General features: G+C 32.4%; 1 protein-coding gene across 5 annotated transcripts in view; it reads left to right on the plus strand.

Annotated features, from left to right (window-relative positions):
* Positions 1–815: 815 nt before the first annotated feature.
* Positions 816–27,782, plus strand: part of LOC119084541 (collagen alpha-1(XV) chain-like) — a 42,658-nt gene continuing 15,691 nt past the window's right edge. For 2 of the 5 annotated variants that reach the window (XM_037194551.1, XM_037194553.1), the window contains exons 1-14: positions 816–867; positions 1,215–1,269; positions 1,530–1,564; positions 1,625–1,885; positions 3,058–3,174; positions 3,792–3,800; positions 3,950–4,027; positions 6,412–6,493; positions 6,551–6,646; positions 6,739–6,819; positions 17,901–18,037; positions 18,364–18,456; positions 22,446–22,568; positions 23,609–23,635. In XM_037194551.1, coding sequence (XP_037050446.1) covers positions 844–867; positions 1,215–1,269; positions 1,530–1,564; positions 1,625–1,885; positions 3,058–3,174; positions 3,792–3,800; positions 3,950–4,027; positions 6,412–6,493; positions 6,551–6,646; positions 6,739–6,819; positions 17,901–18,037; positions 18,364–18,456; positions 22,446–22,568; positions 23,609–23,635 — 1,218 coding nt within the window. In that variant the 5' untranslated portion in view covers positions 816–843. The remainder of the gene's footprint in view (positions 868–1,214; positions 1,270–1,529; positions 1,565–1,624; positions 1,886–3,057; positions 3,175–3,791; positions 3,801–3,949; positions 4,028–6,411; positions 6,494–6,550; positions 6,647–6,738; positions 6,820–17,900; positions 18,038–18,363; positions 18,457–22,445; positions 22,569–23,608; positions 23,636–27,782) is intronic. The other 3 variants (XM_037194554.1, XM_037194555.1, XM_037194552.1) reach the window with 3 other exon arrangements.

Below are 27,782 nucleotides of genomic sequence, written 5' to 3' on the forward strand. Positions count from 1 at the left end.
TCTGAATGGAATTAACAATGTAAATATTAACACATTCAGCGAATAAATCTCTACGTTATGTCTACGTGTGTATTACAGCATACAGTCATTTACGGAACTAAAATACAGTCACTATACCCTTACAAAATACACATAACTCGAATTTACTGAAGACAACGCGATAGCATAATCCTAGTTATTATGAACTCGTTCACATCACACACATATTCTTATATGAAACATGACGTGTGATACAATTAATCTTCTTCCACCTTGTTATCAACTAAATACAATATTGGTCTGACATAACATGGTACACAAAACTAACATGCAAGTTACAATTAAATTTCATGCTTTCTTCCTAAAACAGATAAATTGGAACCCATCAAGGATGTATAAGGTATAAAATGGTGTAAATAGATTTATAGACACAGTTCTGCTATTCTTAAATAGAAACGAATTTGTGCTTTAATTAAAAAAAGAAAGAAAACGAGACAATAGAGAGACAGGAAATCGTCTCAATTAAAAGTATTATTTCATTTGACACCTGAATTGTTAAAAGAAGAGAAAACTGTTTCTATACAATCTATCTATGGAAAGATGGAAAGAGGCAAAATTGTAGATGGTTTCAAAAACCTTTAAGAAGCTTTCCATATCATGCGCACATATTATATGCCTTAAAGATTCATGTCATGTAGCAGTTTGAATCACAAATGAATTTTACTTTTATCTAGGAATCTTTGATGGTGAATACAATGCCTGGGCGGGTGGTACACCTGCCAGAAAGGTGAAATGGCGACAAAGGAATAAAGGACCAATAGGTGAACGAGGCTTGCCTGGTACAAAAGTGAACGAGGTGATTCAATGACTGGTGCTAAAGGTGATAGGGTGAGTAATGATTTATGAAGTTTTTTTATTCTTCTCGTTCTCTTTTAATTCCATTTCCGAAATGTTTTCATTCAACCTACATACAAAAGCCAACCAGAGCTTAATTCTCAAAGCATAAAAAAAGATTTTTTTTCTTTATGAAAATGTGCTCCGGTGTGCTGAAATTTGTCAAATTAAAGTGGAGACTCTGGTTGAGTTAAAGCACAGTTGAGTCGTGTTATAAAATTGTGTTAATCTCCACTCGAAAAAAAAAGAAAGAAAAATCTAATTTGATAGCGTTTCAGTGTAACGAATGATTAATTGCAAAACTTGCAAAATATGCAAATTATGTTTTGTGCATATTACAGGGACATACTGGACCGCATGGTGCGGTTGGAGCAAAGGGTGAACCGGGGCAACCAGGTAAATTATAATACAATAACTTCGATTACGTTTAAAATATTGGTGGATAAGTGTTTGATCAAATGATGATGTTCAGAGACATCTTTTAGAAAAGCATTTCCCTAAGTTCTCCTTTTTTTCTTCTGGGAAAATGTAGGAAACGTGGAAAAAGGTTTTTTTAAAATAGTGCCTTGCGTTGCACCTGAATTGTCTGTGACCTACGCCGAGTTAACAGACTAAATGTTCTTCAAATCTCACGTTAAGTTATTCTTTTTGTATAGGATTGCCTGGCTTACCGGGTCAAATTGGACCGTTGGTAAGTTCTAAGAATAATGCAAGATTTTTTTTTAAATTAAATTTAACTTGTAACAAATAGGGAATGAAAGGAGATACTGGTCCGCCTGGACCACCAGGGCCTGGAGTTACTGGCTTTTCTTCGAATTCCAAAAATATTTCGGAATGCTATTGTCCGGCTGGCCCGCCAGGTGAAACGGGAAAGAAAGGAGATGCCGGCATTATTGGAATGCCAGGAGAAAGTGGTGAAAAAGGCAGCAAAGGTGTTGCTGGGGTAAAAGGCGACCGTGGACCTGAAGGTCCACCTGGTCCAGCATCTGCGGATGGCAGCAATACATCGAAGGTAATAATATCTATGATATTATTAATAAATGTGAAATAATCCAAATGACATGACAGTATCTTTGCGATTGAGAATTAGAGCAGTTAAATATTTTCTTGTTTTTCGTTTTGCGCGATCGATCGATACACCGTTCAACTCAAATTGCAGCATTACCTCCGCCCATATTTCCCCTATAGACAAAATGATTTTTAATTTAACATCAGTGGACTAAAACCCTCCAAATATTTATAACCTTTTAACTTGATACATTTTTCTAATGTGGTTGCAATTTCTAAACGTTCATCTATTTCTCCTGGGGTAAAAAAATATAAAAAACTCAATTATAATTTTTGAAAACATTTTCAATCAACGCTTTTTTAAAATGTTGTAGGTTATTTACGGATTTTTAATTCATTTTTTTTGCAGCGTTATGACGGTTTTACCTAATTTTTAATATACATGTATGATAATTTCTAGTATGAAAAAAGTCCGTTGTTTGCTTTCCTATTCGTGTTTTATGTAAATTGTATTTTATTATTTTTAAACTTTGTAGCAAAAATCATAAATTTGATTTTAAAGTTTTAGTTGAAAATATCTCATTTTTTCCGGCTAGATGTTAAACGTTGATATATTTTGGGATTTGCATATTTCAGTGAATAGTAAAATCGTAAACATAACAACGAAAATGCATATGCTTAAAACGGGTTAGATTCGCTCTATATTTTAAACAATTCCATAAGGAGTTAATCTCATCCACTGGTTTTGAAACGAATGTGATATTTTATTCGGGTTCTGTGTGGGGTTTTCGTACAATTGCATGTTTTGTATGCTATGGGTTGAGTTCATTTTTGTAATGTAATAGTGTTGTTTTCTGGCATGCAACTGTTTCGGTTTTTGAAATAAAAAATATTTTTTGCTCATTTTCATATATGAGTTTTGACATTTGGCCGACAGGAAAGAAACGAAAGAGAGAATCTCTTGCATATTAAATACTGTAAAAATTACGTGTGCATATAACATTCGAAAAAAGAATTTATTTGTAAAATTTTTACTACTTAAACTTGCGGTTTCGGAAAATTATTTATCTTTCTAAAAGCCTAACATAAGTCCTGATGCTAGCCTCTGTTCGGACTTAATAACAAACATACTGTCAAAGTGGAAATGGTCGAATTTATAAAAATTTATTTTGTTAGGGTGAGAAAGGTGATCGCGGCCAACGTGGTCGACGTGGTAAAACTGGTCCTCCAGGTCCTATGGGTCCATCAGGCGTAGCTGGAAGTATGGGAGATATTGGATTGCCTGGTTGGCCTGTAAGTGTTTTTCATCTTTTAATTTGTCAATTTAAAGAGCTTTCCATACATAATTACACAATTTATTGTTGGTCATGGCCAAACATATCGAATCATAAAGTTTTAAGTTTTACTTTTACACACTAAAATTGTCGTATATTAGATTTTGTTGTTAAATGCATTTGGGTAAAGACTCTCTCTAACGAGTTTGAGGCGTTCGACTTTAACTGAAAAGTGTTACGAAAGTATTAAATTGGAATGTGGAAAAATGTAGCAGATTGATAATTATAAGAACGGACAATTTCAATTCAGTTTATGTTACTAATTCCACAGGTGAAATTCACGTAGCATGTTGGTAACGCATGTGGTATAAACGAAAAAAAAATGGATTTTTTATTTTTGAAATTGAACGTTCCTATTATTTCTCAAACTGTAAGTCAATCAAAATCCAAAACGACCTAAAACTTTATAATGCGATGATATTACTTACTCTAAGTTGATATTAATGTTTAGTTATGGACATATCAAAAAGCTCTGACGACGAAATGCATTTATTGAAAGAAAATGATGTAGAAACATTTTGTACCAAATTATCTAATCATATCGTTTCCCTTTATACTTTAATGCTAACTCTATAGAATAACAAGGTAACAAGTCAATACATACTAAAAATTTATTTTGTTGTGAACCACACTGTTTACGAGCAAGATAACATTTATGTTTTATGCTAATGCCACAAACCATTTACAAGTATTCAACTTAGTCTTTTTTTCTTTGTGGCATTTTATAAATATAGGGACGACCTGGAATTCCCGGACCAAAGGGTGATACTGGACAGAAGGGCCAAAAGGGTGAAATTGCGGTTGTGGAAGGAGTAAGTATTTATGTTTCCGAACAAGCAATATATTGTATCTCATTCCATACCTAACTGTATTCCATAAAACGTATATTTTCCGCCACTTTGGAAAACATTCTTCGTCAAGTGCAGTATGTGGGAAAAATATAATGATTTAGGCAAGACGTGTGACACAACAGGGCCATATTTTATTTAAAATTGAAAAGAAGCAAATATTTACTATGAAAATGTAAAAAGATCGGCTCTCATAGTCCCTTTCTTTAAATCGTTAGGATTGACGTATACCGGCATTATATGTCGGTCTGGTTCATATCAACTTCTTTTTAAATTTCAAGCACATCAACAAACCCCATAAAACTGATTCTAAATTCTGGTCTACAGTTTCATGCGATATACATCGGTAGATTAGATAAATAATCTTATAATTGACATGGGCATTTGTACGAATGATACTGACTAATGTGTTTTCATATATACCCGTTCTTAGGGCGTATTTCTAATGTTGAACAAATAAGCTTAAATTACAACACTTATCACGTGCTTCCGGAATTTCATAGTACAGTCTAACCGCGAAAACAACATTAATATAGAGTTATGCTAGGAATTGGATTCCATTTCACGTCTGAATTCCCACATAAGTTTTGAATGGTTTCGTATATGCTATAGATTTCCAAACCACCATCGTTTTCGTACACTTATATTGCGTTCAACTCATTGCAGTACGGGTAGAAAATTAAAAACTTTATAAATTGGGCAAACAACAATGCAAACTCCATTTAATCAGTGGTCCACTGTAACAAACGTTCTTAAGCTCTCAAATAATATATCCTAATAAAAGTTCGAAAATTCAATTGAAAAGTTGAATCTAATATCGCTTCACGTCGACATAATGTGGTACATTATGTACATCGTATGTTTGTTTATTTCAGGAAACAAGAAATAAATTGTTTAACAAAATAAAAAAGAAAAAATTGAAAAACAAATAGAAAGAAAATTTTAACTTTTATTTCTGTTTCAAATCAAAATTCAATAAATTGATTTCTTTACATTGGAAACATGAATATGTTTGCGTCGAAACTGCAATGTTGAGAAGTGCTCATGATAAACATAGAAAACATATATATGTTTCATGATGTTAAGATATTGTTTTATTTGCTAACTAAAATGGTTTTGTGTGTAAGTTACGCTATTACAATTCGTCTAACTTTGAATTTTGAATCCAATTCAATTCAATTTTGCATTGTAAATGAAATTTTTCAATTTTCTTTCTGGCATTTTGTATAAAAGTATACGTATACATACACCCGGAGAGAAACAATTTGGGTTAAGTGAGTTAGTTGTGTTTATTTGTCAAAATTCAATTTGAATTTTAATGTTGGGTAAAGTATTGCTGTTGAATTCGATATATCGGATCTGAAATACATCTGTAAATTTTGATTGATAGAGAAAAGATGCACATCAATATTAACGGAAATGCTTCGAAGTAAATGCGATTTAAGGCTCTACTCGTTCAATAGCATTTTGAATTATCATCTGATTATTTAATAACATGAAGACGAGGAAAACAACCTACAAATGAAATTTGATTGATGGAAAAGTTGCCTAATTGATATTTACAAAGTTCGCTAAAAATTTCTTTTCCTACTGCTGTCGGCAAAAATCGCAACACATTTCGCATCAGTCTATCAATATCAATTAAGAGATGCACATTTACTTTCATTAATGTGGTAGAGTTGTTCGAACGTCATTCGAATAGAAAGTTTTCTAAAGTACCTAGTATTCATCCAACAAACCATCAATGAAATATCCTAGGATGTATCTCTATTAAATTAAGATTAAGTTATTCTACCGTACACGGTTGTTTATATGTACAAAGAGTTCAATCAAACCTTGTTCGTAGAAGCAACATATAAGACGTAATAACATTATTCAAGATTATTTGGGCATATACGTACGTACAGTGTATATGTAACTATTTTGCATATCGTATAAACTTATTACTTAACTTTTAATGCCTCTTTAGTTGAAATATCTACTGAGAAATTCATAAACACATTACATGCACTTTCAAATTATAGAATGTTTATGAGTGAATTTGAATATAGTTTCATAGTTTCATTTGTTGGCTTCCAGAAAAAGGTATTTATCGCCCTCGAGTACAAAATACTACTAACTTTATTACCAAAACGGGGGGTCAATATTGTATGTGCTAACTTGAGAAGTTTAATCTGTTCATCGTAGTGATGGTATGCAAAATAAAAAATATTTTCGAGCTGGCACATTTTCTTAAATGGAAATTGTCACAAATATTAGATTCTGTCAGTACTACCACCTTGTACTAACTAATAAACAAGGAAACTTTAACAAACGTTAGCTTACTAGAGATTATCTCATATTTCTAGGGACGTGGCGAAAAAGGTGAAAAGGGTGATTCTGGCCAAGGAACTCAATATATTCCGGTACCAGGACCCCCTGGACCACCAGGTTAGTGTTTTCACTAAGTTGTGTAAATTATCGTAAGTTCAAATAAATTTTTTTCAGGACCGCCAGGAGTATCGGTAATGGGCCAAAAAGGAGAACCTGGTATGGATTCGCGAAGTCCATTCTATGGTGATTTAACACATTCCGGCCGAGTCGGTAAGTTGTTTAGATGTACTTTTGAATCGGAAAAGCTTTAAGTTCGCTAACTCAACTCATGATTCAATCTAATATTTGCTACATCACAAAAGGAAGTGGAAAATCGAGTTTAGATGAATTGAAAGCATTAAGAGAACTAAAACATCTGAAGGAAGTTGAAGATAGCACATTCGGTAAATAATATACATAATTCATTTATCATTTAATTGAACCGTTTCATTACCAATTCCATGCTTTGTTGTTGCATTTTTCGTTGTTTGTTTTACTCTGGTTTGAAAACTCTTAAGAACTTTAAGTGCCAATTGAATCCTTTAGTAGCTAACTATTAACTTGATAGCAGTAAACAATAAAAAATTTGCATTCTATTGAAACTACGTTATATTGCATGCTGAATATATGAACAAATATTTCGAAAAGTGCGATGAAATCTTATGGCAATATTTTATGGTAAACTAAAATATTCGAAGTTTATTTTTTTAGTAAAAAAATCGTTTTATTTGACCTTTGCAAGGTGAATGTGTAATTACCTCTGTAAATTGCGCTTAATTTCTGGTTATATAATTTCTCTCCATAATATTCACCATAATCTGAGCGCGTATTTCCCATGCTGGCAAGGCGTATTACATTAATGAAAGTATGAACCGAACATGTTGTTTCCATAATGAATTAATTATTTCGTCGATTTATCGTGGGCCCATAATATTCTAAAGATCAATTTTGTTTGTATATAAACGAAATTAGGACCATTAAGTAAAATGTTTGCATGCTTGTTAAATCATTAGATTTTATCAAGTTAATAATATAATGAAAATAGCATAGAAGTCAATCCGAAATGGTAATCCAAACTTATTTACCCGCATATTTAACGAATTTCTTGTACACTTTCTCTGAATGTATGAGTAAAATATTGACTTGTTGGAGTTAAATCATATTATTCATTTGTGAAGGTTTAAGGACGGAAAGCTAATAACATTGAAATTTTTGCATGCATGAATTATAACATAGAATCTACTCAGTCGGTATACGGTAACTCATCTGACTGTGGTACGGTTTTTGCATTCGTCTATTAACATAAACTACTTTAACCGGCAAAAAGAGGGTAAATTTGACAAAAAAAAATGTGAAGATTATTTGCTATAACAAAACCATTTGGCTTGGTGCAGCTCGTCATTTTCAAAGCGAACAGTGAGAAGTGCAAAATATATACAAACAGCGTTCAATTATCGATATTTGTAAAATAAATAGGCCTATACAGAAAGAGGCGACTGTTAAATTTCCATTCTAAATAATATTTTGTGTAATGAAGCGACCACTTTTATTTGAAAGTTTTAACTCAAAATAGTTTCAAAGAAAGTAATGACCACCTACAACTCATTGTGACAAGTTTACTGGCAAATCTACAAATTAATGGACCACTAATGAATATAAACAAAGATTTATTTTTAAGCTTAACACTTAGCAACCAATTCTAATTCTACGAACACTCACTTTTAATACCCTGAAAAACCAGACGGAATGTTTTCAAAGGCCCCTGGAAAATTATGGAAAACAAATTGCAAAGTATTCCAATTATTACAATGGACAACTCTTGTTGACTACATCTTAAAAAGAACATCAAAGCATGGTGTCAGTCAGCTTTTCGAACGGTAACATCAGCCAGACGCACTCCTTTATAATCCAACATTCAATTCACTCCATTAGCCTCTCTCATGCTGTGAATCCGAAAATGAATAATGTTACAAATATAAGAAATCTGATAAGAAACATAGTTTTACTTTTGGCTTTAGTCTGTGATTTATTCGGCTCAGACGAATGGTTTTCTCCGACGGGGTTTTCACATGAAAAATTAGTCATATTAATATTTCGACAAGAGCAAATAATAAATTAGGTGTTGCCGAATTATACATGTTCGTAAAGTCGTGACTTTTACAAATTTTTCTTTCTTTTTTTATTTCAATAATAATAATTATTACCGAACCCCGACCTTTGTTCTGGCAGTGAAAATAATTATTTTGTCTGTTATAGGTTATAACCTGCTATTTTGTTGATTCTTTTTTTTCTATCCAAACGTTATGACTAAGAGTTTTTATCGCATACGCAGTGTGATTCCCCGAAAAAATTATTCACCTAGGATATATAAACAAACATTATACTTCTGTAAATTGTCAAAGTATCATTCGCATATCTTGTTGTCTCGTTTTCGCTTATGCGATAAAAAAGAATATGCACGTATGACAAGCCGTCTCGGCAAGCCTCGACCGCTTTGTCATACGTGCATAATATTTATTGTCACTGTGAGTTTGTACTCTTTCTGTGAAATAAAAAATAATTTAGTCGTACATGTAATGTATGAGAAGATAGAAAAAAAAATGAAAACAATGACAAAGGAAAATGTTATTATACCTTATAACATGTTGTCTAAGTAAACTGGATAATAAATTATCCCTGAACGTCAGAGAGAGTGACATCTAATACTCGTAATTTCAAATAAGTGGGTTCACAAAATGGGATCGAGGAAATAAGGGTTTGTCTTGTGCTGCTCGCTCAAAGATAGGTGAATGTAATTCTATACCGTCATAGCAAGCTTACACATCTTTTTGTATTAATAACATAAAATTTCAATCATTCATGTTGCATGCCTTCGTAACACATTCATCTCGAAATGGCTGTGTCTTTTCGTGATATCAAGATTTCAGTTCCAATTAGAAGAGAAAGTGCAACGTCGGATAGAAGTGAGACACCAAGATTAATTATCTTGCTAGTACTTGCGTTGAGACGATGAGATGTATCAGCGATTTTTTTTAGGATCTTTTAACTCTTTCGATTTGTGCATTTAAATCGAAAAACCATCGTCTAACATCAAGTGTTATTCGTAGTTTTGCTCGTTATCAGTAAGTGCCATTTTATTGAGTGCAAGACACCCCACAGAATTCAAATTGATCCATTCACATTCTTATACCACCTATCATAAATAACTATTTACTACCCACTTAAAAGGTACAGGATTACATTTTAATCTGCTCATAAAACTTTTCATCAAATAAAACCTTCAGCATTGATTATAATAAAACCTTGAAAGTGAATAACCGTCTCACATAAATCATTAAACTAGTAAGTGTAATGTGGAGTGCTAAGCGTACATTTATGTGGATAATATGGAGCAATTTATATCGTTTTGTTTATTTAAGAAAAAGTGATTCGCGCGGCTTTATCTCCAAATTTTCATACCTTACTAATAAAGCTTATTAGATTTAGCTGAAAATTTACATTATAAGCCGTATTATATACATTTGATATATATGAATAATTTACATGATTTCCTACAAAACACACAACTTTAACCCTTTTTATGTTACATCGTAATTTTTGATCCTTCCCACATTTAACTACCGAAAATGTCATCTCCTCGTCAACGATGTCTAACACGCCGAAATTCCAGATTACCCATTTCAAGTGCTCTTTTTTATCTTTCATTTTTCTTTTATGTTGTGTGTTTGTATTTAGATGTGTGTGTCGCTCAAGCTCTACGTGACAATGCCATGAGGTACCATTGTCAGTGTTGCGTTAAAATTATTTATTGTCGCCAATATTTTCGTCAATTAGTTTCGGGTCTGATGAAGGTTTTTGATTTGTTAGACACTAATTAAGATGAATAATTATTGTGGTTTGAAAAAGAAAATTCTCTAATTCGGGGTGGGTTTAAGGTAAAATGTAAACTTAACTGATGGATTGTTTATTTTTCATTTACGAGCTTGAACGTAATCTTGTTTGCACAGGATTATAGTGCTTTATTTAGTTTCGCATTTAAATCACCCACAAACGATTTTGAACTTTTGATGGAATTTATTATGAATATTCATTTCGTTCTGTTGTGGCCGATAGACTGAGACCGAAAGCTAATTATTATGATAATTATAATGATTATTTACCCAGCTATTTTCCCTAGTTTCTATTTGTGGGTTAGCTATTTTTTTTGCTGTGCTTACCGTAACAATTTTTTTTATCTCATCAAATGGTACAAAGACCGAAAAACATGAAATTTTATTGAGTATTACCAGCATCGAACTTCTTGTGTGTGTACACCTACATACATTCAACACCTACACTATACGCACCCTACACTATACAATATAAGGACTAATGTGTCTATATATATTTGCTAAGTGCCATTGTATCCATTAATAATATAAAATATTCAAAATGCTTTTCGGTGAAAATTGACTGCTCTGCAGAAAGTGTGTGGCAATCAGTTTATTATTGTTTGATAAAGAAAGTTCAATAACAAACTGGTGTCCTTGAAGCAGAAAATCCGAGGGGCAGACAATGTTGGTAAATAGTGTCCTTCTGTTTAAATTTTATCCTCGTCTTCTGTTTCCTAGTACACTGAACTCAGTCTTAGCATATTTTTAACCTTTTAAATTCACTTGTGAGTGGAGCGACTGACTGACTTTGCATGACATTCCGGCACTGTTATTTTGTTTAATAAAGATTGAATCAAGGCAGCTCTCTAACAATATCACACCAATTGCTTACAAATTAGGAGGCCAAAAATCGTACAGTGTCCGCTTGTAAATTTCACTACACTGTATTCCTACACTTCTATAATAATGAAATCTACAGTACGATTTTTGGCCTCCTAATTTTGTAAACAATAGACCGTGTGCGATTTTGAGAAAAAAGTTTCATATTTCAATAAAAAGAAGATTTACTATGAAAACCATTGAAAAAAATATTTAATCTTTTTTTATAGAAATTATTGAAAAATATTGTTGCCATCCCGATGCCATCCCACTTATTAGAATCTTAGTAAGAATCCAATTAGAATGAATTAGAATGGCTCGGATATCCTTTTAGTTTCATTCAAATTACAGCTTTTAAAGTGAGATATAAAATCAAGCAGACATTTTTCAGATATTCTGTTTACACTTTTGTTCTACAGAATAATAATCTACATCAATAAAAAATAAATTTTTTATACTGCACACGGTCTATTGGTGTGATATTGCTAGAGAGCTGCCTTGGTTGAATTTATTCCCATTTTGATATAGCAACTGATAAGTTGTTTTTTATATTTCTATTTGGCAACGGGCTACTCGTACATACACAGTGACCGAACGTACTAATAACACGTCTCAAAAATAAATAAAATCAAGGAACAAACACAGTTCGTTTACTCTTCCCTTACCCATGGGACACGTGAAGTGTTAAAATAAGAGAAAGCTGTTTCGGCCTCAGATACTAGAAGCTGTCCTTGGTATATAACATTCAACCAGAAAATTAACATTTTGTCAATCATCTGATTTTTCTCTCGAGAAGTTACCTGCATTGCTCTGTTTAATATACGGCCCCAATAATTGATTTAGCGACTCTGTAAATTAGACAGGCTACATAACTGAAAGAAGAAAAATCACTTGGGTTATCCAGTATTCTTCTAGTATTAAATTCTAACAAAAATGACATTAACGTAATAATTGATTCTCTAGATAGTTTCAATAGAAATTCTGATGCCTTTTTAGGATCCTTTTATTTTGTTGCAAAGAATTGCTGTTATCTGTCTAATGCTAAATTACTTCAGGGCAACTGATATACGTCTGTTCATTCCTCAACATAAATTCTTATTTTGAATTTATAAGTGATAAGTCTGCGAAAAGAAAAGTAGTAACCTGCAGACCAACAATACCAAGAATTTTTTTCATTTTTTTTTCACACACAATTCGCATGAGTAACTTCATAAAACAAAACAATTTGTTTTACAAAAAAGTACATTTCAGTTTCACATAGATGTGTGGCTATATGGGGTTATAGCACCAGCGGTAAAAAGTAACAAAAAAATGCTGATCTCATTGCTATTCAATTTGAAAATTTTATTATGTGGCACCCTTGGGACATGCCTATATTCGAATTAAACGTTGGTATTTTATTTGCGGTGTAATTGACAACATATGATAAAATGGCTATTGCACTAATTTGATTTCATGAACCCGCCCGCATATGGTTTAATGATTTTTGATCGACATATTTATATCTAATCCCCCCTCGGAGCTCTTTAAATATGAACGAGATTTTCTTACCTCAAGTTGAGAATATGTAATATTATAAATTGTATGTGACGCCTTCTCTGAATTTTCTTAGCACAACTAATATTAAAAGATAGCGAACCCATTCACACAACTAAATCGTACTTTCAAAAACACAGAAACGAATTTCTTCTGAAAAATATTACGTCAACATTTAATTGAAGAGCGGTTTCACCGACACAAATCTGGTGGTAAGCCTTTAGGAAACTCGGAATTTATTAGAATATGTCTTTGACAGGTTTGACTGAGATTTACTTGAGATGATCTAATATTCTACGGGAATTATCTACTTTTTCATATTCAAGTTTGAAATAAAGTTTCAGTCTGTTTATTGAACATTTTGAATTCTGGATTTTTACCCATTAGATTCATTTTTTTTTAATTAAAAATATTTCACCGTGAAAGTTTAAGCTCTCTCCTCTATCTCTCGTCAAAATATATGAATTATCACAAATAATAAGATTATTTCTCTGCTCAAAAATAAACAGAATTTTGAATATGAACATTTTCCACTCGTAATCAGTAGTTTGCTTATAAATGGATTCGGGTGTGTCAATTAAGTCAGCCGAATTCATTATTCATTTAATCAAATTGAAACGTTTGCCTCTCTGTGTGTCAATTGAATTTTTTCTAACGAGCGAAAGTACAAAAACGAGGAAGCGTGTATTTTGATGCTATTTCGCTGCGTTGTCGTTGTCGTTAACACTTTCTGTTACTATTTGCCAGCGTGTAGCATATGATTATTCTTGTACATAAATGTTATGCTAACAGTATTTGCAGTGTGTGTATTATTCACAGGTAGAATTTTATGTAACGTAATTAAACGTTGACGACGATAGTTTCTAGTTTGTGTAGTTTTTAGTGTTGTTTTATACTGAATTTGAGCTGTAAATTCGTATTTATGGTACCTGAGCTTCCATGACGGAAGTTGTATTTATGCCATTACTTGTGTTAAAGGATAATGTAGTTCAGTTCTTCCACATAGATCCATTGATATGAAGAAAAGTTTTGTTGGATTATAATAGGAACAAACTTTATATTTAATTATTTTACGAGAGAGGGGTAGAGTTCTGTTTCATGAACTTCGAATGGCTGTGTTTTTTGAGCGAGAAATAATTATTATGCAATGTTCACATCGAGTCTTATAAATGTTTTTAAAAGGAAAATCCAATTATTCTACTACTTAAATTGATATTTTGTGTATTTGTTCATTTAGGGAACAGATATTGTCTGTATATAAGTTTTAATTTTAGAGTATTGTGGGTTAAGAAACTTGATCTTTCAATTAAATTATGCGCCAAAACTTTTAGTTGCACGAATGTACGAATTTCACAATTCATTTCCTGTTTCTATTGGAGACAAACTGGCTTTCTTGCTTGACTTTAAAGCATGGTAATAAATCTTCATACATTTTTTCAGCAACCATCGACATATTGATGTTGTATTAGTAATCAACCCAACCCAATTCTAGTTGTATTGCATTGAATCAGATACATTTTTAAACACTCTTTATCTGTCAATGCCTTGTCCCTTTGCAGCGCTATAAACTAGTGTTTTTTCATGCACAAATGGTTGATGCATAAATCTTAATTAAGCCCGTACGTGCCGGTGATGTCGATGGATAATAGATATTTTTCTGGATCATATTTTAATCTCACCGTCCAGAAAAGCTTTGTTTACAACATCATAATTCCTTTGACTGTGAGTCATGGGTTTTACAACAGAAACTACATCGTACGTAACACGATCACTATGATTTTAAAAATGTATAGAAATGTGATTGAAAACGTTAAATGTAACACTTTTCTGTTCTTTGTTAACAAGATAACTTAAGTAAACACCAACCGATTAAATAAAAATAGCTGACAATGGAATTCCTGATGTTAGGTTCAACGATAGCTAACGATCTAATAATCTAGCTGCCGATGCCGTTGTTAGACGAATTTTTGTATCTATTTCAATGGTATTTTTCTTGTTATGTGATTTTGCCTTGTTTAACAAAAACGAATAAACAGAACGAAAATTAACGAGTGTGAAGTTTGCGGCCAGAGCGAAGCGAAAATATATATTACACACTTGTCACGAAGAAGTCGAGGCTTGCCGAGACTGATAGTGACAAGTGTCTACTCTATTTTATCACTCAAGCGAAAACGAGGCAACAACGTAGACCTGAAGTGTAATTTTTGAATTAAACTTCTAGTTAAGTAATTTTAACATCCGAACATCGCGCGTATGTGATAAATTAAATTAACTAGGCCCCATCTTTTGGATGGGTCAGATCCCTTGACTGACTGACTACTTTTCTCAAGAAGATTTTTGTAATCCGAGCAAAAAAAATCACTCTAAAAGTATATAAAAGTATACCGGGGTATGCGTACCCTACTTTCGATACAAAACACGTATATGAGAAATTCCAGCACTTGATCATATACTGGCTCATACGTATTTTCAGTACTTAAGAGGCATCGATGATTTGCTGAGCAGTATACATTTGGGTGATTTTTAAATACTGTCTTTTGGTGATATATTTCCACCAAAATTATCATTTTTCAAGTATGTACGACCGCAATAACGACCACGAATGTGTTAGCTTTCAACATAAAATAGATTTGGTTGTAGCAGTTTGACCAACCCTGAGAAAACTGAGCAGTTTATGAAAATTTCGGAACACTGGTCACTTTTTTCAGAACTGGTCAAGTGACTACAACCAAATCTACTTTCTGTTGAAAGCTAATACATTCGTGGTCGTTACTCACGCCGGTAGTGCGGTCGAAATTCAAAATGGAAAGTGCGGAGGTCTTTCTAACGTAGCGTCATTTTCATACAATGAAGCGTTGAAATGTATTTTTCGGTTCGTTTTTTCATCGAATCGTTCACTTAAAATTCAAATTTTAGGCACACTTACGGCGTGAATTGCGGTCGTGTGTTTTGAAAAAAGGATTCTGATGAAAAGATACCATCAAAAAGGCATCACGAGATACAGACCCTGGAAAGAGGCGAATTTCTTGCTTACATATTGAATAAAAATGAAACTCGTGTGATTACGGCCCTCGCTTCGCTCTGGCCGCAAAGTTCACACTCGTCCAAACTTTAATTTTTTTCTTATCATCGATATAAAGATATTACACACACAAAATTTTGGAATGAATCCTAGAATATTACTCCAGTATATTCCATTAACAAGCTTAACCCAAAAATGTCTTTCTTAGTGGGATAATTGTCTTTTGTGGACCATTAAGAATTACTCAACTAATAACACGATAATATCACGGGACGATACAAAAATTCTTTTAGGAATATCTCTGAGATCCCCCGACCGTCATAGCCCAACTTTGAACTTATCCTCGGGAATGGAATTCCCCGTTGAATAAAAAAAGTTTTTGAAATCCGTTGAGGATTACGTCAAGTTATCGTGTTATTAAGGAACGAGACAAAAATTCTTTTGGGAATATCTCTAAGATCACCAGCCCGTTACGACCCATCTTCAAACTTAGCCTCAGCAATTTAATTTCCCGTCGATTAAAAAAAAGTTTTTGGAAATTCGTCGAAAACTACTCGAGTTATCGTGGAATCAAGCGACCAGACAAAAATTCTCCTGAGAATATCTCTAAGATCACCCGTCCGTTATAACCCATCTTCGAACTTAACCTGAGGAATTTAATTCCCCGTCAAATAAAAAAAAGTTTTTGGAAATCCGTCGAAAACTACTCGAGTTATCGTGGAATCAAGGGACGAGACAAAAATTCTTTTGGGAATATCTCTAAGAACACCCGACCGTAATAGCCCATCATCGAACTTAACCTCATTAATTTAATTCCCCGTCGATTAAAAAAAAAGTTTTTGAAAATCCGTTGAAAATTACTCAAGTTATCGTGTTATCAACGAATCATCAAAGTGTGACAAACATTTTCTGTATTTAAGGTTTTTGGTCATACATTCATGCATTTTCAATCATAGTAGTGATCATTGTGTGACAAACATTTTAGGGTGTTTATCATCCGTAAGACCCATGACTTTCAGTCAAGGGAATTATGAGATTAAGACCGTTCTTGTTCTAATTATGTTTTTGTGAGGTTACATTTCATTGAAATAAATCCATAAATCATTATTACCAATAAAAATACTATTGAGGAGTTCAGACAGTCAAGGGATCTGACCCATCCAACAGGTGGAACCAAGTTTTCCTATTTACTGGCAAAATCAGTAGCCTAGCTGTACACAAGTATTGCCATCATAAGCACGTACATATATTTTTCACTTAAGAAACTTCTAAATCTGAAACACATTCTAGTTGCTGTGTCTGTGAATAATTTTAAACATTTTTGTATTTTATAAATGATTCCACGAGAATGTTAAATTGAATGAAAATGTTTTGATTCGGTAAGCTTTTTCTCTGCACAATAAAACGTTCTAATAAAATTTAAAAGTTAATTTTTTTGAGTGCTGCGATGAGGTCGGTAAAATTCCCGTTTTTAATGAGTAAAATTATCATCATACAGAAATCTAGATTGGATATGTCAGAGTCAGCAGACTTAACGAGATATAAATAAATGAATGAACTTAATGAAGCTTAGAGGTATAACCTCAATTCCTTCATTCAAATTGCTAGTTGAATTATGATGTGTACGTTTTTTGAAATTGTTTTGATAAAAATAATCATGTCTGGAAGCTGGCTTTATCTTTTCATAATAGTTAACCTTTCAGGAATCTTTATTAGCACTGACTTAAAGTAGATCAGTGGAATATGAATCCAAAAGCTTTTATAAATGAACTCAATGCTATTTTATACCGTTATACCTTCAAATATTATATAACATTTACCTATCCACTATCTGGACTCTAATTGAAGTTGAAAATCTAAATCGAGTGACAACAGTTGATGTGATTCATTAAAAAAAAATCTTGAATGCGTAATAATTGCGGGGTGATTTTGCTGAACTCAAGCCGCAATAAATTTGTTTTTGTACATATGTATTTCCAGCATTGTGACTGTATTTTAATCTAATATTTATATTTTACTTTGGCTCGCTTGTACAAAGTTCATGTTGATTTATTTCCTTTTTCTGACTTTCTACGAAATCAACGCACGTCATTTTCATATGTTTCCAAAAAAAAAACAGTTTGCCTGTTTTTCAACTTTTTGCTTCCTTTTAATACTGTTGTCGTCTATGTTGAAGGTCCTGCCGGTCCGCCAGGCCCACCTGGACCCCCTGGACGTGTGTATGAGGATTCTTCATCATACGGTTCATTGCCAACGAATGGAAAAATTGTGCCTGGAGCTGTCACGTTTCAAAATACCGAAGCAATGACGAAGGTATGTTATATTATATACATGGATCGGATACTATTACATGAATATGTATGAGATGATGAAAAGGCAACGGTAATAAATAATAAAATTAAATTTATTCAAATATTTGACTTTCCATTAAATTGATGGATTGTTTTAAATACGACCATAAAAAGAACAAAAGAAAATCGAAAATCTATTAAAATTGATTGCTAAATATCCGCACGAAAATTTATTTATTTGTAAAGCATCTCCAAATACCTGTGTAATACCGGGGTATAAATGAGAATTCATTAACAATCTATTATTCTTTCTGAAATTTTTACATTTTTTTTCGTTTTTGTTTAAAGATGTCTGCTTTGAGTCCGGTGGGCACCATTGCGTACATAATTGATGAGGAAGCACTTTTAGTTCGAGTTAACAAGGGGTGGCAGTATATTGCGGTAAGAAAATATTTATTTTTGTATTCTCTCTTGGTTCAATGTTTTTTTGGAAATCGAAAATTTTCTGTTGTTTAGTTGGTATACAAAAGGGTAATAATTTATGAGTTTTATATATAGATATATATCCATTTATATACACATTAGAACGCGTTGTATACCAGCAACCTCAAAAATGGTGTTGTATATTAGCTGCAATCATTCAGTTGAGAAATTTATACACCATGTTTTTTTGGTGTATCAGATTGTTTCTAAAGTGTTTTGTATTATGTACTCGAATCGATGCGAGAATAGAATATAAGTAGGTACTAACAACATCAATATAAAGCGGTTGTGACTTTGACGGGTGGTTTTACATTGCACCAAAATTAAATTATTTTGCAAGGTTAAACACCGCAATTTCTGAGGAAAAATCAATGGTTTCAAATTATGGTTTTTTTTGATGGTGTGACTGTCTGTATTGTTGTTTCATTTATCACAATGTGTATTGAACGTGAAACATTTGATTTGTTCTTTATCGTGCTGTGTATTGCATGACTAATAACATCTAATGCGGCTACAGTCAACAACGACAAAGGATTTATGGAAAACTATTCTAAGCTCGCATACGTTGTGCTGGTGTAGCGTAATAAGGCATTACAGCTCGGAACAAAAAATCCCAAGTCACCAAGGATCGATATCAGTTTACATTGAGTTTACATGCAACAATTTGAAAGTGATGACAAGATATTACACATGTAATATGTTCGATTCAATTTGTTGGTCAAAGTGTTTTTTCGTTGATGCGTTGAGTGTACACATGAACGACTACCAATTCACAGTGAAATTAACATTGTAATTATCATCCCGATGTATGTAATGCATACCTGAATTATCTATATTCCATAAATTATAAAATAATTTCTGTAATACTGTGGGTTTTGTTATATCAATAAAAACAATCAATACTGAATCATTTACGACTCAAGTGGTAACCGTATGTGTATGTAAACTCAATTACATTACCAAAAATGATTATACCCCGCCCGAGGTTGCTGGGCGTATTTATGGGTACGTGTAATATAATCCCATTAACTTAAAAGGTATATTTTATTGAAAATGCCACTTTATTTATCATTTTGCTATCCTAAATATTTAATTCATTTTTCATATAATTGATACAAAACGATTACGGCAAACACTTTTGAGCATTTTATCGAATTACATAAATTAAATAAAATTCAGTACAGTCCTTGAAACTTCCACTGCAAATTTTGAATTGATATATGATTCAGTCTGATTGTTTGAATATTGGAAAATAAATAATGGATTTTAAACAAGAACCGATAGCACAAAAATGTAATAAACCCTAATGCGAATCTCATAGGGACGTTGTACTATATTTACTCATGTGTTGTCATGTTTTCCTAAATTTCCAGATTTTTCCCTTATTTTTGCATAACACGCACGGACATTTAAAAACCGACTCATTTGTCGTTTCTGTATTTTAAGTGGATTTTTGATTTCTCTATATAAAAATGCTTGCAAAATTCCCAAAAAAAAACCAGCAAATCCGAGAGTTTTAAAATTCCGTGCGTGCAATTTGAGAATATGGAAAAATATTGGATAATTTGAGATAAATTTGAAAAACATCAATTCCACTTTCAACTACTTACAGTTTGTTCATTTCATTTTTACACAGTTTTAGATATGTCAGAGTTTTAAATGTACCCAGTCAATTAAGTTCTTCCAGTTCTTCCCAAATTATGAATTTTTGACGCAAAATTTAAAATTTCTATCGCGAATTCAAATATTGCGCAATTTGGGAAGAACTTAATTGACTGGGTACATTAAAAACTCTGACATATCGACAATCTTTAGAAACTGTGTAAAAATGAAATGAACAAACTGTATTGCAAATTAAGTAACACGCGCATCATCAATGTCCTAGTACTTATTTACATACGTTTGTCTCCTCGTTTTTGCTTACAAAATAAAATTTCTGATTGAAATATCGGCACTTCCTCTTATGTGTCAATAATCTACTATTATGCCCACCTACATTAATAATTTTTCTAGTCTTGAATTTTTAAATCTAGCTGGTTTCGATCAAGCTTCAGTAACTTTTTTTGTTCAGACGTCGGATTTTTCCAAATTTAATTAGGTTGACTTAGTCACTCAAGTTCCGCCAATCAATTATCCTATGTAGAACATATGATAAGAAACTCACATACCGTTACCGAAGCAGGTGATCTCATAGATTCCAATTTATATTAAATCACAAACATGAAAATGTTATAAAAAAAATATATTTTATTGCTTTTCTGTTTTGTAGTCAAACATGTAAAAACATAAACGAAATATTTTCCTCTGAGCCCACCAAGCTCTGAATTCTAATCATTTCGTATTATATCACATTTTATTTTGTTCTCACAAAAAAAAAGAACATTTAAATATATAGGTTTCTCCAGAGTATTGGCTTTGTTCTACAATCCCATGCCATTTTTACGACATTTCAGTGAAATTTTTTTTTAACTGACAGACAAGAAGACAAATGTTATCTTTTTCCATTTATTACATATATTATGTTTTATGAATATATAACCATATCTTGGGCTAGGTGTACGTACATGCTTAAGTATATAACAAATCGCACGTTTAAACATACACATCCATACACTTAAAACATAAATCGTTCCTGAAATAGGTGTATCAAAAAATCCCATTTCGCATGATTCTGGCGAGGGTAGTAAATATGATTTATATTTATTTTATTTTTTTCGCAACGAAAAATTTGTTTAATAAATCTGAATATGATTATGAAGTGTTATGTTTTGAATTATTTATAAAATGTTTCTCATTTATTTTCTTAACTTTTAGTCCAGGATAAGTTAGGTACTGGATGGTACATATACATTGTCTTTCTTCCCTTCTAAGCCGAACAGTAAAGTGGACAGAAGCATAGGAGATCTTTGTGTTTGAATTTTGTATTAAAATTCATGAAATTTTGCGAGTCCAAATTTTAGACGCTGATAAATGTGTAGTACAATACAACTTTGGTTAAAATATTTTATCATTTGTCTTTGAGTTTGTTGAATTTTTTTTTTAGGTAGTGGTAAAGCAGTTGTCGTTATTATTTTTTATTACATTTTCCATGAATATCATTGCTTAATTCAGGCAAAGTAGTTCTCATCAATAAAACGGAAGAATGTTCGACTTATTGCAATATATTAGTATTGAAATCAGTTTGAAAAATGTGAACCGCGAGACCTTATACTATGTACTGCCTATGCCTATTGACCTTACAATTGCGTCAAGAATTACGCAAGTCCGTTCAAAATACTTTCCATATTAAATATCTAATGAAGTAGAATCCTAAAGGGAGCACCACCACTTCCATTTAATTTGAAGACTAATAGCAGCCGATACAACAATACTTCATCATAGCCGTATTTATTGTAATCTACTAATCTACAATGGTATACGGTATGAGAACCAGAAAGTTTATATATATACAAAGTATTTAAACGTGTATACCGTTTCCTTATCTCAAATTTAAATCTTGTATATAAATTAAGGACGGTATGTTGTGTCCATCCATGCGAAATACAAGGCGAAAATAATTTTCTGTCACTTTATATATATACTCTGTATTGCTGGGGAAGTGAAGTATAAAATAGCTTTCTGATTTGTAAATACATGGACGAAAGTTTACAAGACAACACAAGACAGATTGTTTTGAAGATACATTTTTGTTCAAATTTCCTTTCCTGAAAAAGAAAAACGTTTCTTCTTGTTTTGTTTTCCTTTTTTGTTGAAATAAAAATAATCATGCATTGGAATGTAAGAAACATTGTAAAAGACTTTGAAAATAACAAGAAAGTTTATCCATTGTCTAATGTACTTGAAGAAAAATAGATCATTACAACTATTTGGATCTATATATATACAAGTGAATGCAAATTTAAACGGTCATCAAATTAACAATTGTTTAATTTAACTGTCGTCAACAGCTGGGAACATTGCTGCCAGTAACAACACCTTCACCGCCGACAACAATAGCACCTCCGCCAAGACCTGACCTCGAGGCATCCAATTTATTGAACAATGTACCATATCCAGTGGAAGGACCAAACGTAAGTGCATTCACATGTTCAATTAACAGAAAGCACAACTTTAAAGCTGCAAATAATTTTATTGTACCAAAATTACAATTATTAGCATCACAACATTCAAAATTCATTTAATATCATAATTCATTTTATGTTTGGAACATTAGCCAGACATGACGTTTCACATTCATTTGGCATCGCATATATATATACACAGACAGTAATATCAGTTATACATACATGTGTAGCCGCAATGATGGGGCTTCATTTAAATATGCATGTCATGCAATAATTGAGATAACTGAATACAGGGCGTTGGCAATTTCCAGGCAATAATGTTCTAGAAAATTGGACACGATGGCCAAAGTTCACAGTGGAAAGATCACCAGACATTTATTTAGAATAATTGAAAATTTAATTTCGAAATTTCTTTGACCAATTTCGGAGAAGCTTTGGGACTATAGGTCTGTTCGGAATCTCAAAGTCAGTCGAATTTGTACGATTGAGATAATCAAATTGGTAACTTCACAATTGATTCTAAAATAGTTTGCTGTCCGTAGTTGCATTACATTTGATCTGCCCTGGGAACGTCTTCTCATTAATAAGTTCTACTTATCAATCTACTTTTACAGCAGTGGATTAGACGGTTTTTGGGATTCGGGTATCATTAGAAATATACAGGATGTGTATCAAATAAATCGAAGATAAGGTAGACCTTGGGGAATACTTGCTTACCAAATGGCCTGATTCAAAGTGTACAACGGCTCGGTCAAAATATAGTGATACGTAAATTTTGAATAAATCTGACACCGTTAATCTTAAATAGCGAAAATATAATTTCGTAACTTGCAAATCCAATTTTCTACTTATAATTGCCTGGTATAAATTATAAATGCCAACTTATGGTTAATTATGTTCCAACTGAAATTACCTAACCTACTAGTACTTAATGCTGCACAGTGCACACATTTACATTCACTATATTGCTTTTTCATTTACACACAACATTTGCAGAGCAATATAATATTAACATCAAATTAATTATTCATTTCATGCAAATGCAGTTTACGATGACTCCTGAATATGAATCGGTAACTATAATGCTAATTCTCATTTATGCAATTTAATGGAATGCTTCCTATTATGTTATTGAATTTTCTTAAGACCCACCTATTTTCCCTACTCTCCCTCTTCTCTCGCAAGTCTTGAACGTTGTTTTGTATAGAATTTCTTTTAAATGCGAAATTGGAGATTCAGTTTGAAAAAAAAATGAATAGAAATTTGATACCTAAATGTTGTAAGGGCGGGTAGGCTAAAATTTTTAGAAATAAAAAACCATTGAAAGTAACCTCTTATTTTTGTCTGATCCAATTAAAATCTTAATTACAAAATTATGTTTTCAATACCCGTATCGTCTTTTTACCTCATTGAAGCGCTGGAGAAATGGAAATCATTTTTTTTTTGGGCATTGGATTTTTAACTTTTAACATTCCAGTTAAGAATCATTAATAAGTCAAGGACTAATTTCATTACATTATTCATAAACTTATTGAAGGGTTTCGGGTAACTATACACCATTAGTCAATTAAAAATTTTGCTCTCCCAATGACTTTGTTCCACATAAATCGGCTATTGTTTGTAATATATTTTAATACATTATGGTGAATGTACACACAAAAAAAGAACTCTCTGTTCAGCGTTCAAGAAAAGTTTTAATTGAGTTTGTTGGTCTGATGTTTTGTATTAACTTTTCCACCTAAAAGGCTTATAGAGGACAGATTAAAATTTATTCAAGTTTTCAAGTAGGTTTTTTTATTCATTTTTTGTTGTTGCCTTGAAGAATACAAATATTTGGTTACTTTCAACAGTTAATAATTTGAAATTATTTAACAAAATTTATGTAGTGTGGTAACGTTATGGATTAAAATGTTATATTTGAGATATTGTCACGTTAAAATTTCGGCTTTACTTACCCATTTCATCAAGTCAAGCAAAATGACGCACAAAGAAATGTATGGTCTGACCCACTTACACCAACAGAGCGTGCGCAATAATTGATAGACCCCTAAAGCGTCTTACTCATAAAGTGTCTACTTTCATCATGAATCATAAAAAAGCAATAGGATACTCATTTCAGTAAATCATCTGTAAAACATTGTAATTCACTGCAAATCACAATTTCATCAAATCTCTCACATTTACGTTAAGCGCAAATAGTACATTACCATACCAGTGAAGTAATTTGATATCTCGTATCCAGATGAGTAAAAGTATCCGAGGGCTTCAGCCCGAGGTACTTCTACTCATCGTGATACGAGATATCAAATTATTTCACGTGTAAAGTATGGCGTTTTACTTTACGAGCGAGGGAAAGGGTCTTCACTAGTGAGGGAATGGCCATATTACCTCACTAGTAAAGTAAAATGTATTCTTTAGGTCACTCTGAAAAGGTAAATTAACGCAATCATACCTCAATAAATAAGAATTATCGAAATGAAGTACTCTCTTCAAAAGGTCCAGTAACTCACTAAATTCGAGTATTTGACAAGCAAATAAATTAAAGTGGTTCAATCAAAATAGCTTTTTATTGAGACTCGTGGGTGATGTCGATGTGGGATTAATGTAAAATGATCTAGGGTTGATTTTGACGGACTTGCTTTCGAATATGAATATATGTAAAACTCATTGTACTCAAAAACTTGATAAGTAATAGATTCATGTACTACGCCGTGAAACGCTAGCGGCTTCCAGAAAATTAGGAATTTCAAAAATTCAAAGATTTTCTTCGAAAATAATTCACACCCGGATTCTCTGATGATTTATCCGTGAAAACTCTCTATCTACGATTATTCGCCTCTCAATAGCCGTCATACTATGATAAATACAAGAAAATAACTTTGATAGCTAATTTCCCTCTTGTTAACAAAATACAAATTTTATTGTGTTAAAAGTTGAAAACTGCTGGGATTTTCATAGAAAAATACCTTACATCGTATAAAACGCATTTAAAATTAAAAAACTTTCATGTTAGAGTTATCTTATTAGTATTCTGTTCGGTGTATGCAATGTATCTTAAACGTTACTTTTAAATGTAATTTTAAATTTCTTTAATTTCTTTTTCACCTTAGTTTGTCTAGAAGAATAAATGTGGGGTCGTTTGGATATATTTTTAGCTTAAATATATCCAATTTCCTGTAACATCTACTTACTCCAACAAGCGTGAAGAATCATAAAAATTACCTTAATGAGGCTAGAGTGTATTTCAAATTACACAGTTTTCTCAATCAATCATCGACGATGTAAATGAAATAGGCTACCAATATCGCTCTAAGTATACCCGCGACATATTTTACTAACCGTCATATAACACATAACACATCCAATATCAGGCTCTCCTTTTTTGTGAACACTCAACATTAATTAAAGTGGAAAAACTAAAATAGCAATGCTTTTATCAATTTTGCACCATGTACGTTCCGTTTCGTACGTTCCAATTGTTTCACTTCAATACAATCGATATAAAAGTTTGATAACGAACAACCGCCCAAGCACACCAATATCAACAAACATTTGAAATGGAAAAAGCGTTGCTATTTATATTTTTCTGACTGTATTTGACCTATGGAAACGTAGAATATACCTTTGTTAAAATCAATATTGCAAAAACTTTTTAGCTATCAGATCAGAACTTTAAACCATGTTCATTGTTCTGCGAGCCAGACATAGGACAGAGAGCTAAATAAACTTTGGCTTTTCATTCAATAAAATGTTTCGGTACAATCAAACAAAGCAACAACATTTTAACAAGCTAATTTAATTAAACTAATTAAATTTAACATTTAAACCAATTTATCGCTCCAATGACATGATAAACAATTGATTTATTGTTACTCAAAAACTATTACCGTCGGGTAGGTAACTATTCCCTGTGAAAATTAGGTCATTTTGTATGAAATCTCAAATTTATTTTCAATCCAGCAAACACTTTTGTTATCCGCTTTTAAAATCAGTGGAGAATATTTATGTTAGCCCACCCACAATTTTCCACATCATTCCACTTGCTAACTAATTATTGTCTAAAAAAGATCACCTTTCTCTTGAATAAGTTTTTCACGAGCGTTCACAACTTACCATTCCTTTATCCCTAGTACAGCACAAATATAAGAAATGATTTTCCGAAAGTTTTCTTTTATTTCTTTCCTTTTCTCTTCGTAGTATTCTTCTTATTTTTTTTTCAACAGCGGACCACTACAATTCTATTCACCCTCCAAGAGCAATAGATATTCAAACTCAACTACAAGCAACCACACAAAAGTTCATTTATCATGAAACTTTATTTTCCAAAAGATAACGTTTTCCATTGCTATTCCAATCCTTTTCACCATATACTTTTCCTCTTGTATTCATTACATAAGCATCCTATTAATGTAATGTTTTATGGCCGTCGTTTTAGTTTCTTGGTTTCGGTTTTGTCTTTTTTCTTTCTGCTGTGCTTGTTTAACACATAACTTTACAGTTGAATTTATACTTAGGGCACAGTTATGTTTTCCGATATGATTGTCGTATACTTAATTACGTCGTTAGTTAAACGCATTGTAAAACACTGAACGACTTCTCTTAATTTTTTTTTGTGTAAGAGTACAGACTTCAGCTATTGTTTCTACGGAATACGCAAACATTTACATCAGAAAGATATGTTCGTGTTCTCATAGACAATTTTTTCGCTTATGCAGTATCGAAAATCGTTCGGTGTTTCTCCATCTCTGGGTATTTCTCCATAGCCAAATAGCTATATTCATTACTTCAGCTTCATATTCAAAATGCTTGGTATCGGGCAAGACTCGTTAGAGCGCAAGAATAGAACTTTTCCTAAAGCATGCTAAAGGGATTTTTTTAGTGAATGAGAGGTTCGAATTCGCTAAAAAAAACGCCGTTCAGCATAAGTTAGGAACAACGTTTGGTTTATAGTGTGCCTGACGTCGCTCAAAAATTTTCTCGATGAAAAAATATCCGTCTGACATCAAATGGATACATGGAAAGGTGACGATTATGTCCCTGAATTGTAAAAAGACAGTGATTTTATCCTCTAGCCTAGACGTAGGAGGTTACGTCTTGTTATTACACTGTTTATTATCAGCTAATGCACAACGAAATTGTCCCTATCTTCCATAATGAAAGAGTAAAACGTTCTGAAACACCTGTCCCAATTGAACGTGTACAGCGAATACTTTAATGAAA

Source organism: Bradysia coprophila, unplaced genomic scaffold (genome assembly GCF_014529535.1).
Source record: "Bradysia coprophila strain Holo2 unplaced genomic scaffold, BU_Bcop_v1 contig_762, whole genome shotgun sequence".
Lineage (NCBI taxonomy): Eukaryota > Metazoa > Arthropoda > Insecta > Diptera > Sciaridae > Bradysia > Bradysia coprophila.